Raw genomic sequence first — 14,698 nt, forward strand, 5'->3', positions numbered from 1 at the left:
AGCCACTTTCCAGCCCCTCTCTTTTTTGCTTGCTTGTTTGTTTGTTTGTTTGTTTGTTTGTGACAAGATCTCACTATGTAGCTCCAGCTGTCAAGGAACTTGTAGAGATCTACCCTCCTCTGTGGGAAGGATTGTAAGCTTTGTCACAGGTAAAAGCAATCTTGGTGGGCTTTACCCTTGGACACACAATGGGTACCTTGAGATAGACTGGGTGAAGCCATCCTGGGCCTGGAATTCAGGAAGTGGACTTGGGAACTCCCCTTAGACTATTGTTTTTTTAATCAACCCTCAATGGGAGAAGGAGACCGCCCTTTTCACATGACACAGACATGCGGAAAGGAGAGAGCAACAACAGGTTCAGACCGGACCAGCACGCAGGCCAGAGACACCTAGGGACCCGTCCCATGGAACAGATACCGGAAGGTTCACACTTTTTTCCCTTTGACCGTTTTTCCCTCTTGTGTAAGTTAGTTGGGTTGTATAATAAAGTTTAATTGTTAAGAAACAGAGCCTACACTCCTCTGCCTCCAAATGCTGGGAATCAAAGACTTAAGTCACCCTGCCAGGAGGCAACAAGTGCTCTTAACTGCAGAGCCATCTTTCCAGTCCATAATTTTTTTTTTTCCTTTAAGATGGTCAATCTAAGATATTTTATCTAGGGCTGGAGAGATGCCTCAGCAGTTAAGGATGAATATTAAGCCTGTGGTGGTTGGTGCATTCAGGAGGCAGAAGCAGCTATATTTCTGCAAGTCTGAGGTAAGCCTGATCTACAGTGAGAGACCCTTGACTTTAGAAAACAAAACAAACAAACAGAACCCGAGGGGCTGGAGAGATGGCTCAGAGGTTAAGAGGCCCGGCTGCTCTTACAGAGGTCCTAAGTTCAATTCCCAGCAACCACATGGTGGCTAACAACCATCTATAATGTGACCTGGTGCCCTCTCCTGGCCTGCAGGTGTACATGCCGGCAGAGCCCTGTATTCATAATAATAAATAAATCTTAAACACAAAAACAAACAAACAAATCCCCCAAACAAAACAAGAACCAATACTGTTCCTGCAGAGCACCCCATTTCACTCCCAGTACCCATGTAGGTCAGCTCACTCTTGCTATGATTCCAACTCCAAGAGGGCCTGACACCCCTAACCTCTGAAGGCAATCATGTGTTCTCTCACACACCATTAAAAACAAACAAACAAACAAACAAAACCAACCTAGAGCCTGCAGTTACCTCAGGTAGTAAATATGCATGTTTTGGGGCTTAATCTGTTGCTCCCACATCGTGGAAGAAGGAAATTATACAGCTGTCCTTTCACCTATAGGTGTGGCATGTGCACTGATTGCGCGCACACACACACAGAATAAATGGAAAAAATAGAAATAAAACTTCTGTTAAGATTTTGCCTATATTTGACACACATGGTCTTGTGGGATCACCAGTCTTTGTTTTAGGTACATATAGGGATAAGGGTGGGAAAGTCTGAATTAAAGAACAACACACACACACACATATCCTAAAGGAGTTTTCAACATACAAGTGACTCTGGACCACAGTGAGAAAAGTCTGGTCCTTGAAGGAAGGAAGTGACACCTAGTTCCGTTCTAGGACAGAAAGATTTGACGTCTCAGCTACCTGACCCTCCTCTAGCCTGGCTACTATGCGACAATGAGATCCTCCTAAATCTAGTGGCCTACAAGCAGACCCCTCCCTCAGCCCGCCCTCTGGTGGGTTAAGCTGGGTCAGGCAGCTGGAGCTTGGCAGTTGAGTCTGGCTCCAGAAAAAGAGTAAAGAGAGACTGCTGTGGAAAACTGGGGCTACACACGGCCTGCAGGAACTGCTCCAGAGTTTGGCTGCGGGGTGGGGGGTGGAGGTGCAGCTGAGATACGTAAGTTAGATCAGTGAGAAGGAACGGAGCAGCTTTGGGGCTCACGGGGACTCTTGGCGGTTCACAGAGGGAAGCAGAAAACCGCCAGAGGAGGGCACCTAAAGGGCGCAGTAATTTATCTTAAAGAGAAAAACAATCTTTCTGTTTTTCCTCTCAGTTACTAGAGGGACTGGCACACTCCTGGTTACATGGAGGTAAGGGTGGGAAAGCCAAGAACCAGCAGAGAGGAAGATCGGAAGAAGACTTCTTTTCTTTCTTTCTTTCTTTCTTTTGTTCTTTTGTGTGTGTGTGTTTCGACACAGGGTTTCTCTGTGTGGCCTTGGCTGTCCTGGACTCGCTTTATAGACCAGGCCTGCCTCTGCCTCCCAAGTGCTAGCATTAAAGGTGTGTGCCACCACGCCCAGCATGGAGATTTCTTTGGCTAAGTTCAAGTGTGTTAGGAAATAGCTTTGCTTTGGCTCCTGGGAGCTGATCCCAGCATGGCAGCTGGGAGAGCAGTCGGTGATGGAGTAGAATGTTTCCTAACTCCTGCCTTTCTGGCAAATCTATACCCCTACAGTGCCTTAAACTGCCCCTTCAAATTCAAGCAGTGCATTTTCCTGCCTTTCATAACTGGCCCCCAACCCCCCCCCCCCACCCCCCCCCTGTTCTCTAATCCTGATGCTCCCTCTAGCCCCCCCCCCCCCCCCACTGTCTAAGGAGATTTTGGTAGGCACCTGCTGCTTCACTTCCTTTTCCAGGCTTTAGACTGTATATAGGTGACAGTGGGTGAGGCTTGGAGGTCCACAGTGTCATTCACAGTATGCTATAAAATACAAGTGTGCCGGTGCCCTTGGAGGTCAGAAGAGGCTGCTGGGTCCCCTAGTGCTGGAGTACCAGGTGGTTGGGAGCCCTGGGAACTCACAAGCCCCATAAGTGTAGCACATTCTCTTATCCACTGAGCCATCATCACTCTAGCCCCTCATACTGGGAGCCATGTCTTACCTGCTTTTTTTTTTTTTTTTTTCTGAAATATTTTGTTTATTCATCTTACATCCTGAACACAGTTTCCCCTCTTTCCACGTCCAACTTTCAAATTAACATTTTAGGGACGTCCTCTTTTATTAAATCGCTAAGAATTAAGATGAGGCTGATTATCCGTAGTGTGTTTTTATAGCTTTGTTGAGGTGTAATCAGAAGCATTGTGTACTGTACATGCCATCATGACATGTGATGCCAATGAACACTGTCTGAGAGGTCTTAGCTCAGATTCAACACCGTTGTTTATGAATGGAAAATTTTTTAATGTCCATAGAAAAATTTTGTTCTTATAAAAATATAATGGCTGAGTTATGGACAATAAATAAATATCTTCCTATTATCACTCCCCAAAATGTGTCAAATTAGTTTATCTTTGGATTGTATTGTTAGAAAGTTTGGGTTTTTTTTTTTTTAATTGCCTTTTGAGTTTTTGAGTTTCATCAAAAAAGAATCCAGTGCCTTATTAAAAGTGTGTCACCTTTGAGGTGGTGACAATCTCCCTATGAAAACATGCCTCTCGCAAAGGATCTCTTTCATCCCTCTCCAGTGGAGAAGAGGAAACACAAGAAAAAGCACCTGGTTCAGAGCCCCAATTCCTACTTTATGGATGTGAAGTGCCCAGGCTGCTATAAAATCACCACGGTCTTTAGCCATGCACAAACAGTCGTCTTGTGTGTTAGCTGCTCCACTGTTCTCTGTCAGCCTACAGGAGGAAAAGCAAGGGTGACAGAAGGATGCTCCTTCAGGAGAAAGCAGCACTGAAAGTACCTGATTGAAGATGAGGGGGAAACTACCTCAATAAACACATTTTGGATTAAAAAAAAAAAATGGTGTGTGTCGCCACACATGGCTTCTTTCATCTTTAATAAGTGATAAAGTTATATGTATACCAAAGAATTAGAAATTTCTTTATAGTTTATTGTTAATAAATGCTTGATTGATATACTTATTTTTATATACCTATTAATCTGGGTTCTGACGTCACAAGAATGTCTTGGACAAAAAACAGGGATATCAAGCTTAGGGAGAAACAGAAGACTACGGATCAGCGATGAGCTCAGGTGGATATGCCGGCTGTTCAATAGCACTGCTCCTGCCTGGCACGTGTAAGGGGTTCAATCCCTGCAACAGACAAGCAGTGTCAGGGCCTGATTACAATTCAGACGCAGGAGGCAGCATATGGGACTTATGGCCTAATACTTAGCCTAATTTAGCTTGAGAGGCCCGTCATTCAGGCAGCAAGGACCCTGCCCCCACACCCCCAGTGTTAGCAAGGGTGATCATTTCCCTAGGAACAAACCCAGGAAGTAATCAAGTATAGTTTAACAGGCACCTAGGAAAATACTGTTAGCACCTAATGGCTTGCTGCTTGGGTTGGGGCTCATGGAAACGATTACACTGAAGGCTTAAGCTAAAAGGGATTACTCCTGGCATTTATTAGAGCTTTAATTTTTTTTTTTTTTTTTTTTTTGCATGTTTGTTGAACAAGTTGCCTCTGATGCCAGATTGAGGTTTTGAAAGGTTTTAAGCCCTCAGCATTATCAATCCCTGATTAGCACTTTAATATTTACCTCCCCCCTTTTCAAACATTCACTGGACAAATGACATTATCCCTGAGGCCCCAGACAACCATAACGTGGAGTCTTTACAATAACTAGTATAAGGCACAGTGCTCTAAGGTGGATATCCTCATAGAGCAGAAATGAAGCACTCAAGTCTGCAAGTGAGTGGCCAGCTTGGGTTGAGACAGGGCCCTGTGGAGGGTCCAAAGCTTTGGAGGAGGGAGCAGGCATTTCTGAGCGGAGCATTAGTGTCTCCTCTGTACGTTTTCATTTTGAACGATACCAAGACTGGGATCCCTAGTTACTACTGTAAGCATATTTGGATGGAGTGGGGATAGAGGGGCATCTGTAGGGTTTGGGTTGCTCTATTTTCCATTTGTGGCCCAGGCTTTTCCCCAGACAGATGGAGATCGCATCAGAGAACCAAAAGATTCTCCGTCCAGCCCAGTTCAGCCCTTACACTCACCCAAGGGGTCAGAGAGCCCCAGAGACTTTGAATGCAGAGACTCTCATAGGAGTTATTATCTCCCGCCCGGCTCCTGGGCTCCGCCTCTCTCCCCTCTCTTAGGCCCTAGCGGTCTTCCCCGGGAGGGGGCGGCCCCAGCAGCAAGGCTAGGCCGGGCGGAGCTCTGGCCCGGGCGGAGCTGTGGCTGCAGCCTCCAGCTGCCGGACCGAACTCCAGCCGAGCGGACTGCGGGAGCGGCGCAAGCCCTTTCCGCACTGGGGCCCACCCCTGCAACTCTGCAGGTAAGTCTTGTTTCCCGCACCCAACTTTGTCGCTTGTCAACCCTAGAGTCGTGCGGCGCTAGCAGGAGCTACTCTCGTAGTTGCTGTGTGTTCGGGGTGGGAAGGAGGTGAAGGATTGGGAACACTTGTCTCCAACAGTTCACAAGTCCCCCAACTTCCCCAAAACGGACCAGAGCACGTCACTCCCAGAGTTGGCAGAACTCAGGGGTTCCACTGGCTTCACTTGCACAGATCTCCTGAGGACAAGGGCTCCAACTTCGCCGCCCCTCCCCCATTTCTCGGGGCTCCGGCAGTTCCGGATACTTTCTCTCCATCTTTCAAGTATCCTTGGCTCCCTAAAAGCCCATCCCTTCGGGCCCGCCTCCTCTTCGTTACTCGCCAGGCCCCGCGATCCCTGAGCTGCACACTCCCTGCGGGGAGCCACCGTGTCACCGGCTGGCGGGAGACTTACGGGGGTGGCCGGGCTTGCGGAAGAAGGGGCGAGGCGGACGACGGTCCGAAGCCCGGCGGGCGGGGCCGGGAAGGGGAGGTGTAGGGGGCCGGACGGGGCGGAGCAGGCGGCCTTTGCGGCCGGCGCTGGGGCGGAGAGTTTGCGCCGGTCCCTGGGCCTGAGCTCCGGCTCGGGCTGGGGCGCCTGCGATGTCTCAAGATGGCGGAGCTGGGCGAGTTAAAGGTACCGGCCCCCCTCCCCCAGCCCCATCAGGACTCGCTCGGCTGCGCGCCGAGGCGGGAGGCGACCGGGCTAGGGTGGGCGCGGGCGACGTGGCAGGCACTGGCTGCAGGGATGCGCTGGCAGCGCCCGCTAGAAGGGGCTGCGGCGGCTCCCCGGGGGCGGGGCCGCAGGGCAGATGCAGGGGTGGGGTGGAGTGTGTTTGTGTGTGTAGTGTGTGTGTTGGGGTGAGAGCGGATTGTCGCCGCTGGGGGCCGAGGCACAGGGGGCGGAGACGCGGGCCGTAGCCTCTTTTAGTAGTAGGTAGTTGCCGGGTAGAGTCAGACGAGGGAAAGCTGCTGTAGAGGCGTAGGGGCCAGCCCATCAGGCCAAGAGATGCCGCAGGAAGGGAGAGACCTAGGGAATGATACCCGAGGGCCAAATGTTGGCAGGCTCCGGGGGACGCGAAGCTTAGGATGGAGGCTTTGTGGCGCCTGTTGGCATTTGAGCCTTGGGAAGCGGCAGTAGGCGGCTGAGATGCAGGGGGCGGGGCAGTACAGGAGCGCACCTTAGGAGATAGGGCAGTAGCATCTTGGAGGCTGAGGGAGAGGAACTGTCTTAATGAGGCCCTGTGGTTGGAGAGGCGGAGAACCGTGAACCATGGGATAGAAAGATAAGTTATAGAGCCGATGGAGAAATTAAAAACAAGTAGGAGGAGCTAAGGATAGAAAGGTAGAGGAACAAGGATTTCACCACATTCCTGAAAAGGAACCCAAGAGGAAAGAGACTTGGAGAGCTAATGGCCTGCCCGTGACTGGGTCTTCTAGGCATTCACAGGAGCCCCACAAGGAGAGAGATCTTGCCCCCCAACACACCACCACCCAGTCTTCATCTGAGGACGTCCCACAGGACCTGAGACCTTCATTTTCCCCATCCTCTGGCGTTGCTCCATCCTTGTCCAGGACGAGCTAGAGTTCTAGCCACTGGGCCGGCTCCCTTGAAGAGCTAACTTCTGTGCTCTGGTCCATGGACCCCCGTTTTCATTTTCCTGGGGTCTCTGTTGAGAACTTTGCCCTGGTTTCCACCCTGGTGGGCCTGCATACCATGTATGAAGGAGAGAAGTGAGGTGTTAGTTCCCCACAGATGGAGTAAATCAGCCCAATTACATAGACTTGTAGAGTCACTCTCCCCTCCCTCACAAGTTTTGGTAGCTTCCTTCTAGTAAAACAGGGCTTAAGGAGTGTGTGTAAATAATGTCAGAAGGGGTGGGATGATGATGATGATGGTGATGATGGTGATGGTAGTGTTGAGCTCTGACCTAAAATCCCTAACCATGAAAGTTTCAATTCAGAGATTTGGGGAGCAGAGCGATGGATTAAGGTGACTGGGGGGGTAAAATCCTCTTGCCACCTGGGTTTTCCTTCTAGGGCTGTCTGCCTGGACTCCTCCTCCTCCTCCTTTCTTATCTATTCCCCAGGGGGCTCGGAATGCCCTGAGAGTCTGAGCCCTGGGAGCGGATAATCAGTTTAAGGGAGTATCAGGATTAGGCTGGAGGGAGGGGTCCCTGCACATTCGTTGAGCTAGTCAGGTCAGCGACTCGGAGGTGGTGTGCGCTTTTAGAGCACCTTTCACCACTGCGGGTGGAGGGGAGGGCCTCAGCATCCATGCCATCAGCAGGACAGGCCTTTGCCAAGCCGGATCGTTTCTGTGCTCTTCTCTCCAGCACATGGTGATGAGTTTCCGAGTGTCTGAGCTCCAGGTGCTCCTTGGCTTCGCTGGCCGAAACAAGAGTGGGCGAAAACACGAGCTCCTGGCCAAGGCCCTGCACCTCCTCAAGTCTAGCTGTGCCCCCAGTGTCCAGATGAAGATCAAAGAACTGTACCGCCGGCGATTTCCCCGGAAGACCCTGGGGCCCTCTGATCTTTCCCTATTGTCTTTACCCCCTGGCACCTCTCCTGTAGGCTCCCCTGGCCCCCTAGCGCCCATTCCTCCCACTCTTCTAACCCCTGGCACCTTGCTGGGCCCTAAGCGTGAGGCGGACATGCGCCCTCCTCTGCCCCAGCCCGTGCACCCTGACGTCACCATGAAACCACTGGCCTTCTACGAAGTCTATGGGGAGCTCATCCGGCCTACCACCCTCGGTATGGCTGACTGTGGTCCCTCAAGGCTTTCTGGGTTCTGGTTTAGGCTGGAATTTTTCCCTTTAGATTTTAGTCTCGGGGGGGGGGGGGGGGAGGGGGGGATCAGTAATATGAGATGGGAGCAAGCAGCTTCTCGGGCCAGCGGTGTGGGCTTGGGAATAACTGTGCCTTTGCGTCCTAGCATCCACATCCAGCCAGAGGTTTGAGGAAGCGCACTTTACCTTTGCGCTTACTCCCCAGCAGGTGCAGCAGATTCTCACATCCAGGTACACCTTTCCTCACCTGCCTTCTCCCTGGGGGCTTTCCTCTCTGTTCTGCTTTGTGTCGGTCTTTTGCATGTCTCCTCTCTGTGCCCCGGACACCCTTCTGTTCACCTTCCGAACTGACGTTTCTGTTTCTCTTCCTTGTTGCAGGGAGGTTCTGCCAGGAGCCAAGTGCGATTACACCATACAAGTGCAGCTGAGGTGAGTTGTCGCTTATGGAGGGTGGGTGAGTACGACATCTCCACAGCCCCAGTCCATGCTGGCCTTTTGACTCTTTTGGGTGCTGATGGCAACAAATATCTATGACTGATTTTGGTTTTTCTGGAGTTCCCCACTTCAGCGCTAGAGTCATCTCAGAAAGCTGCCTTTTAGCCATTCATCCTGTCCTTTCTCACCAGGTTCTGTCTCTGTGAGACTAGCTGCCCCCAGGAGGACTATTTCCCCCCTAACCTCTTTGTCAAGGTTAATGGGAAACTCTGCCCACTGCCGGTAGGTAAAGATTCGTCCCCTTTGGCAATGAATATTAAGGCAAAAACCTCTTCTTGAAAAGACAGCTTAGGGGTTGGAGGTAAAGAGCACTATTTCTTCTTCCAAAGGTCCTGTGTTCAATTCCCAGCAACCACATGGTGGTTCACTACCATCTGTAATGAGATCTAGTGCCCTCTTCTGGCATCCAGGCATATATGCAGGTAGATCACTGTATGCATAATAAATAAATCTTTAAAAAGAAAAGGGCAGTGCCTGCCATGTAATATTTTCTTAGTTAATTGATGGAATCAATATAGAGAGTATTAAAATAGGGCTGACTAGTAGGTGGACCGTGCTCCTGTAGAAGGCTGCACGTCTAAGAGTATATGGGCAACAGAAAACTGTGCTCGATACCTTAATAAAAGAGATGAGTGGGGTGGGGGGAGCTGCTCAAAGTTTGTTGAGTAGAAAGTCGGGGAGGTTCTGGGAAGAAATTAGGATGGAGATGAACAGGATCAAAACACATTGTATGAAATTCTCAAAGAATTTGTTAAAAAAAAAAAAAAAGTAAGTAAAATAAAACAGGGCTGAATAATTTTTGTCAGAACCCAGAGATGGACACTAGTTTAATACAAAGGTTTAGAAAAGACTTCTAAAAGGATACGCTATCAGATGAAAGTGGAAGACAAGCCGTGTCCGTTGTTCCCGGGACCCAGTGGCTGAGTTTCTAGTTCCTTGGTGCATAAATAAGCTCCCCCTATCACCCCCCCCCCGAAGTGAACCCCTCACATGGCCCTCCCTGTGCAGGCTCTTGTCTTGCACTGGACCCCTATTCCTTTCCTCATAAGTGAGCTGGCCTCGTTCCAGAGAGTAATCTGAGACTGGATTTCTGTTGTTAGAGTTGAACGCCTTCCAGGTGTTCTGTCTCCACTAACAGATCCCTCGATTCCTCAGGGCTACCTCCCCCCAACCAAGAACGGAGCTGAGCCCAAGAGGCCCAGCCGTCCCATCAACATCACGCCGCTGGCTCGGCTCTCAGCCACCGTTCCTAACACCGTGGTGGTAAACTGGTCATCTGAGTTTGGACGGGTGAGCATAGCTGCAGCTGAGCACTGCACAGGCCACAGGGGGCGGCTTCTAGTTCCTCTGTCTCTGGTCTCTGTGGGACAGAGTACGCAGGAAAAGGGGAGGTGTGGGAACCAGAAGCTAATTCTCTCAACCCCCTTCCCCAAGTAGAATTACTCCTTGTCTGTGTACCTGGTGAGGCAGTTGACTGCGGGGACCCTTCTACAAAAACTCAGAGCAAAGGGTATCCGGAACCCAGACCATTCCCGGGCACTGAGTGAGTAACAAATAGGCTTTTTGCTCCTTCCACTTTGTGCTCAGGGCTTCCTGCTGCCCTCCAGGCTTTATCCACATGGCTTCCTGCCCTCCCCCCTCCCCCTGGATGCCTCAGTCTCTGTGGTTGAGGAGTTAGGTCCTCAGAGAGTGAGAATAGCTTTACTCTTCCTAGTCCTACAAGAGCCCCACCCCTACTAATACAGAGTTCTTAGTACTGAAAAGCCCTACAGTTGATTCGCTCTAATCACTATCACGTGATGCTTCCCTCTCATGGAGATCGCCCCTCACGTAGCCCAGGCTTCACCCTGCAGCGTTTAACACCTTCAGGGATGGAGACATCTCTTCTCTATACTTAGCCTTCTTGATCCAAATTCACTCCTTTGACATGCCATCGGCCCCCAGAGACTCTCCTCAGCTGCCTGTCAGCTGGGGCCTTCCGCTGCCAGGCTACTTCAGCCTCACTGACCCCACGGCTCTGGTCTCTTGTTTCAGTCAAGGAGAAATTGACGGCTGACCCTGACAGTGAGGTGGCTACTACAAGTCTCCGGGTGTCACTCATGTGCCCGGTGGGTAAAAGGGGAGGTAGGAGCGGGGAGGGGAGGTAGGAGTGGGGAGGGCTAAATTCTGAAGAGGGTTCCTAAGGATACAAGAGCGAGGTTTTCTAGAGTGAACTCTCCTCTCGTCAGCTAGGGAAGATGCGCCTGACCGTCCCATGCCGCGCCCTCACCTGTGCCCACCTGCAGAGCTTCGATGCTGCCCTTTATCTACAGATGAATGAGAAGAAGCCAACGTGGACATGCCCTGTGTGTGACAAGAAGGCTCCCTATGAGTCTCTTATTATTGATGGGTAGGGTTCTTCAGCTTCCCTCCCCTGCGTTATGGCTTATTTCTCATGAATCCCAGCTCTCACCCTCTGCGTCTCCTTTAGCCATCCACCATGTGTGTGACATTAAGGACCTCAGCACTGTGCATGCATTGTCTCATTGAGTCCTCGTAGTACCCCCATGACATAGGTGGGGGTACAGATGAGGAAAGAGACCTGTGCTGAAGGTCACATTCGAAAGTGGCGGAGCATGCATTGAATTGCTCCAATATATTGCTGATGACAACTACCTGAACTTCCAACAGAGCATAGCAGTCAGGTTGCTTTTCATTTTTACTATTACAAAGGCACAGTAAGGTTTCTTTCTTTTTCTTTTCTTTTCTTTCTTTGTGTGTGTGTGTGTGTGTGTGTGTGTGTGTGTGTGTGTGATTTTTGAGACAGGGTTTCTCTGTATAGCCATGGCTGTCCTGGACTCACTTTGTAGATCAGGCTAGCCTCGAACTCACAGGGATCCACCTGCCTCTGCCTCCTGTGTGCTGGGATTAAAGGCATGTGCCACCACGCCTGGTGGGTAAGATTTCTTTTGTTCTTTTGTTTGTTGTGTTTGTTTTGTTTTTTGAGGTCCTGGGTGTACTTATATAGCTAGTCTTCCCTCCACCCCCCACAATAAGCAAATAGTTTTCTTGGTCCTAACTGGCCTTCACCCCCTTCCACAGCCTTCATTAGGGCTCCCACGGTGTCTTTTAAGAAGGTTTAATGCTGGACCTAAAATTTGTAAAGCTCTTTTACATCCTCCCCCACAATGCTGGGGACCAAACTCGGGGCCTGTGTGCTAAGCAAGTACTCCATTGTTGAGCTACAGTCCCAGCAACAACTCAGAGAGGTCCGGTAGGGTATGTGATACAGATGAGGTGACTAAGGCGCGGGATGTGAGTCTCGGAGCCATCGTCCAGCCTCATGAGTCCCCATGTCCTCCTCCCCTAGTTTATTCATGGAAATTCTTAACTCCTGCTCGGATTGTGATGAGATCCAGTTCATGGAGGATGGATCCTGGTGTCCAATGAAACCCAAGAAGGAGGCATCTGAGGTTTGCCCCCCGCCAGGGTATGGGCTGGATGGTGAGTGACCCCCTGCTCCCCAATTGAGCTAAATTGTGAATGGCTCTTTTTCTGAAACAGCCTTCTTAACCACCCACAGGCCTCCAGTATAGCCCAGTCCAGGACGGAAATGCATCAGAGCAAAAGAAGAAGGTTGAAGTCATCGACTTGACACTCGAAAGCTCATCCGATGAGGAAGATGTACCCCCCACCAAGAAGCACTGCCCCGTCACCTCAGTGGCCATTCCAGCCCTTTCTGGAAGCAAAGGGTATGAGAAAGGCTGCGTCTGTAGCAGAGGGGACAGATGTCAGAAGTGCCTTCTGATCCATCACAGGGCAAGCCGTAGGACAGGGAAGGGTGGAAGGAATGGGACCTTTGGCAACTGAGCTGGCGAGGGCATCTCTCCTTGGCTAGTTTCTCCAGCTTCTTCTGTCCACTCCCAGAGTCCTGACATCCGGTCACCAGCCATCCTCGGTGCTACGGAGCCCTGCAGTGGGCACCCTGGGCAGTGACTTCCTGTCTAGTCTCCCACTACATGAGTACCCACCTGCCTTTCCACTGGGGGCTGACATCCAAGGTATAACACTGACCCTAAAGCTGCCTTTAGGGTGAGGTCCTGCCCTGCCATACCCTCTCCAGACCTATTTCCCTAGGGATGGGCAGGTGGAAAGGGATGGGGAGTGGGGGGTGGGGCGGGGGATTTTTTTTACATGTGGTGAAGGGGTCAGAAGGGGGTTGATTTTTCTTTTTCTTTTCCTACCAGGTCTAGATTTATTTTCTTTCCTTCAGACTGAGAGTCAGGTAAGTGGTCACGTCTAGGAAGATCCAAGCTCTCAGATGAGTCCTTTCTCTCTTCCCCTGCCCAAGTTCCCTAAGGATTTAAAAATGCTTTTCCGAGAGGGGAGAATGTGGCAGCTTCTCCTCCTTTATCCCCACTGGCACTTCATGTTCACGCCTGGGCCTGCCTAGCACCTTATTGCCTATCTCAAGGCCAAGACACAGAGCAGGGGCCGGGGGCAGTAGGGCAGAGTCAGGGAGGCCCCCTGCTTTTCCTCTTAAGAATGCCTTGGGGGTCCATACCCCACGACATAGTTCACAGATGAGTATTGGGGGTGGTGAGTCAGGATAGAAACTTAAACTGTCTCCTTCATTCCTCTAGCACTACGGTCCTTCTGTCATCACTTCGCTAGACGAACAGGACACCCTTGGCCACTTTTTCCAGTACCGAGGAACCCCTTCCCACTTCCTGGGCCCACTGGCCCAGACCTTGGGGAGCTCCCACCGCAGCAGTTCCACTCCGGTGCCACCTCCTGGTCGTGTCAGCAGTATTGTGGCTCCTGGGAGTTCCTTGAGGGAAGGGCATGGAGGACCTCTGCCTTCAGGTCCCTCCTTGAGTGGCTGTCGGTCAGATGTCATTTCCTTGGACTGAGCTGCTGGGATTCTGAAATCTTCACTGGCCCCCCAGCACTGAGCAGATATGCTGTGGGTTCCCAACCCTGGCTGCTCTGATCCCTCCAGGGGTCTTTGGCTAAAGGCCAGGCCAGACCTCCATGGTTACCTGCTTTTGGCCTTATCTCTGCCTAACAAGGCCAGTACTCAAAGGGTTAACATTTAACCTTTTTTAAAAGGTCAGGGGTCTGTTTTTGGAAGTGTTCTTGATGGTGGCACATTCCTTTGGGTTTGGTAACCTAGGCAGTGGGAGGCAGAGGGAAGGATAGGACCTGAGGGAAGGGGGTGGTCCTCAGCCTGGACCAGATCTACAGCCTCTTGGGGAAAGGACACTTTCCCTTCCCAAACCCAAATGCCTGTTCTTTTATGTCTGTTCCATTCTCTGTGGCCACACCATTCTCAGGTGGCAGATCTGAGACTTGGAGTTTCAGAGATGGACAGAGAACTCTATTTTGGGTTGCAGTTTTCTTTTTTGTACATAACTAAGAAAACCCCAGATTTTCCAAAGATGACTTCCCCTGCCTTTTACTTCCCAGTGTGACTTGAGGAAACAAGGCCTTAGTTGTGAGTCCCAGGGGCTTGGGGGGCGGGGCCTGGCCTGTCTACTGTCTGGGTCTCTCTATTTATGTATTTAAGTTCACAATATTCTTATGCGAAACAGCCAAGGGCCTAAGCTTCTAGTGACCTATGTTGAGGCCTAGATCATTCTGCACCTTCTGTGGGACTAGGGGCTCTGTGCTCTCCTTCCCAATACTCAGGCCCCTTCAGGGCCAAGGCCCTATGATGTGATTTTTACTTTTTGTTCCCAGAGTTCTCACCTACAATAAAGGTTGTGAATGTTCTGTGAGCGTCATGGAGAGGAGGAGATTTTGTACTTCGATTTCCAGACCCTTGATCTGTAGGGAAGAGGGTCCATGTTCCATCCTTACACTTTCAAAACTCATTTAAAATTTTTTTATTGCTGTGTATGTGGGCATCTGTGTCATGGTTTTGCATGTAGGAGTCAGAGGCAAGCTTTATGGAGTAGGACCTCTCCTTACATCTTGAAGGAGATCCCAGGTATTGAACTCAGGTCTCTGCCAGCCTTTCTACCATCTCACAGGCTGCCATTCTTCCTTTGCTGGTCCAGGATCCATGCGAACTTCACTTTTACCTGGGAGGGAATGAGGGCATTCACACAAGCATATCCAAGAGCCTGTTCTCTCCCTTTGTCTTCTTGATGTCCATAAGAACACCAATCCATCCCAACCCAA

General features: G+C 50.6%; 2 protein-coding genes across 3 annotated transcripts; both read left to right on the forward strand.

The window, feature by feature from the left end:
- The first annotated feature begins 3,414 nt into the window (after positions 1-3,414).
- LOC127206402 (40S ribosomal protein S27-like) lies at positions 3,415-3,713 on the forward strand. The gene has a single exon (XM_051165696.1). It carries the CDS (start codon positions 3,415-3,417, stop codon positions 3,664-3,666), a length of 252 nt encoding a protein of 83 aa, XP_051021653.1. The 3' UTR covers positions 3,667-3,713.
- A 1,334-nt stretch (positions 3,714-5,047) lies between these two features.
- Positions 5,048-13,833, forward strand: Pias3 (protein inhibitor of activated STAT 3). 2 transcript variants are annotated; one of them, XM_051165642.1, is made up of 14 exons: positions 5,048-5,213; positions 7,586-8,003; positions 8,185-8,269; positions 8,417-8,467; positions 8,665-8,755; positions 9,689-9,823; positions 9,971-10,076; positions 10,568-10,641; positions 10,762-10,922; positions 11,883-12,016; positions 12,096-12,264; positions 12,440-12,573; positions 12,760-12,797; positions 13,156-13,833. In XM_051165642.1, exons 2-14 carry the CDS (start codon positions 7,589-7,591, stop codon positions 13,423-13,425), a joined length of 1,863 nt encoding a protein of 620 aa, XP_051021599.1. In that variant the 5' UTR covers positions 5,048-5,213; positions 7,586-7,588; the 3' UTR covers positions 13,426-13,833. The 2 variants fall into 2 exon arrangements, with proteins under 2 accessions (XP_051021599.1, XP_051021598.1); XM_051165641.1 differs by lacking the exon at positions 5,048-5,213 and adding an exon at positions 5,762-5,886.
- The last annotated feature ends 865 nt before the right edge of the window (positions 13,834-14,698 follow it).

This window comes from Acomys russatus, chromosome 23 (genome assembly GCF_903995435.1).
Source record: "Acomys russatus chromosome 23, mAcoRus1.1, whole genome shotgun sequence".
In the NCBI taxonomy this organism is placed as follows: Eukaryota; Metazoa; Chordata; class Mammalia; order Rodentia; family Muridae; genus Acomys; species Acomys russatus.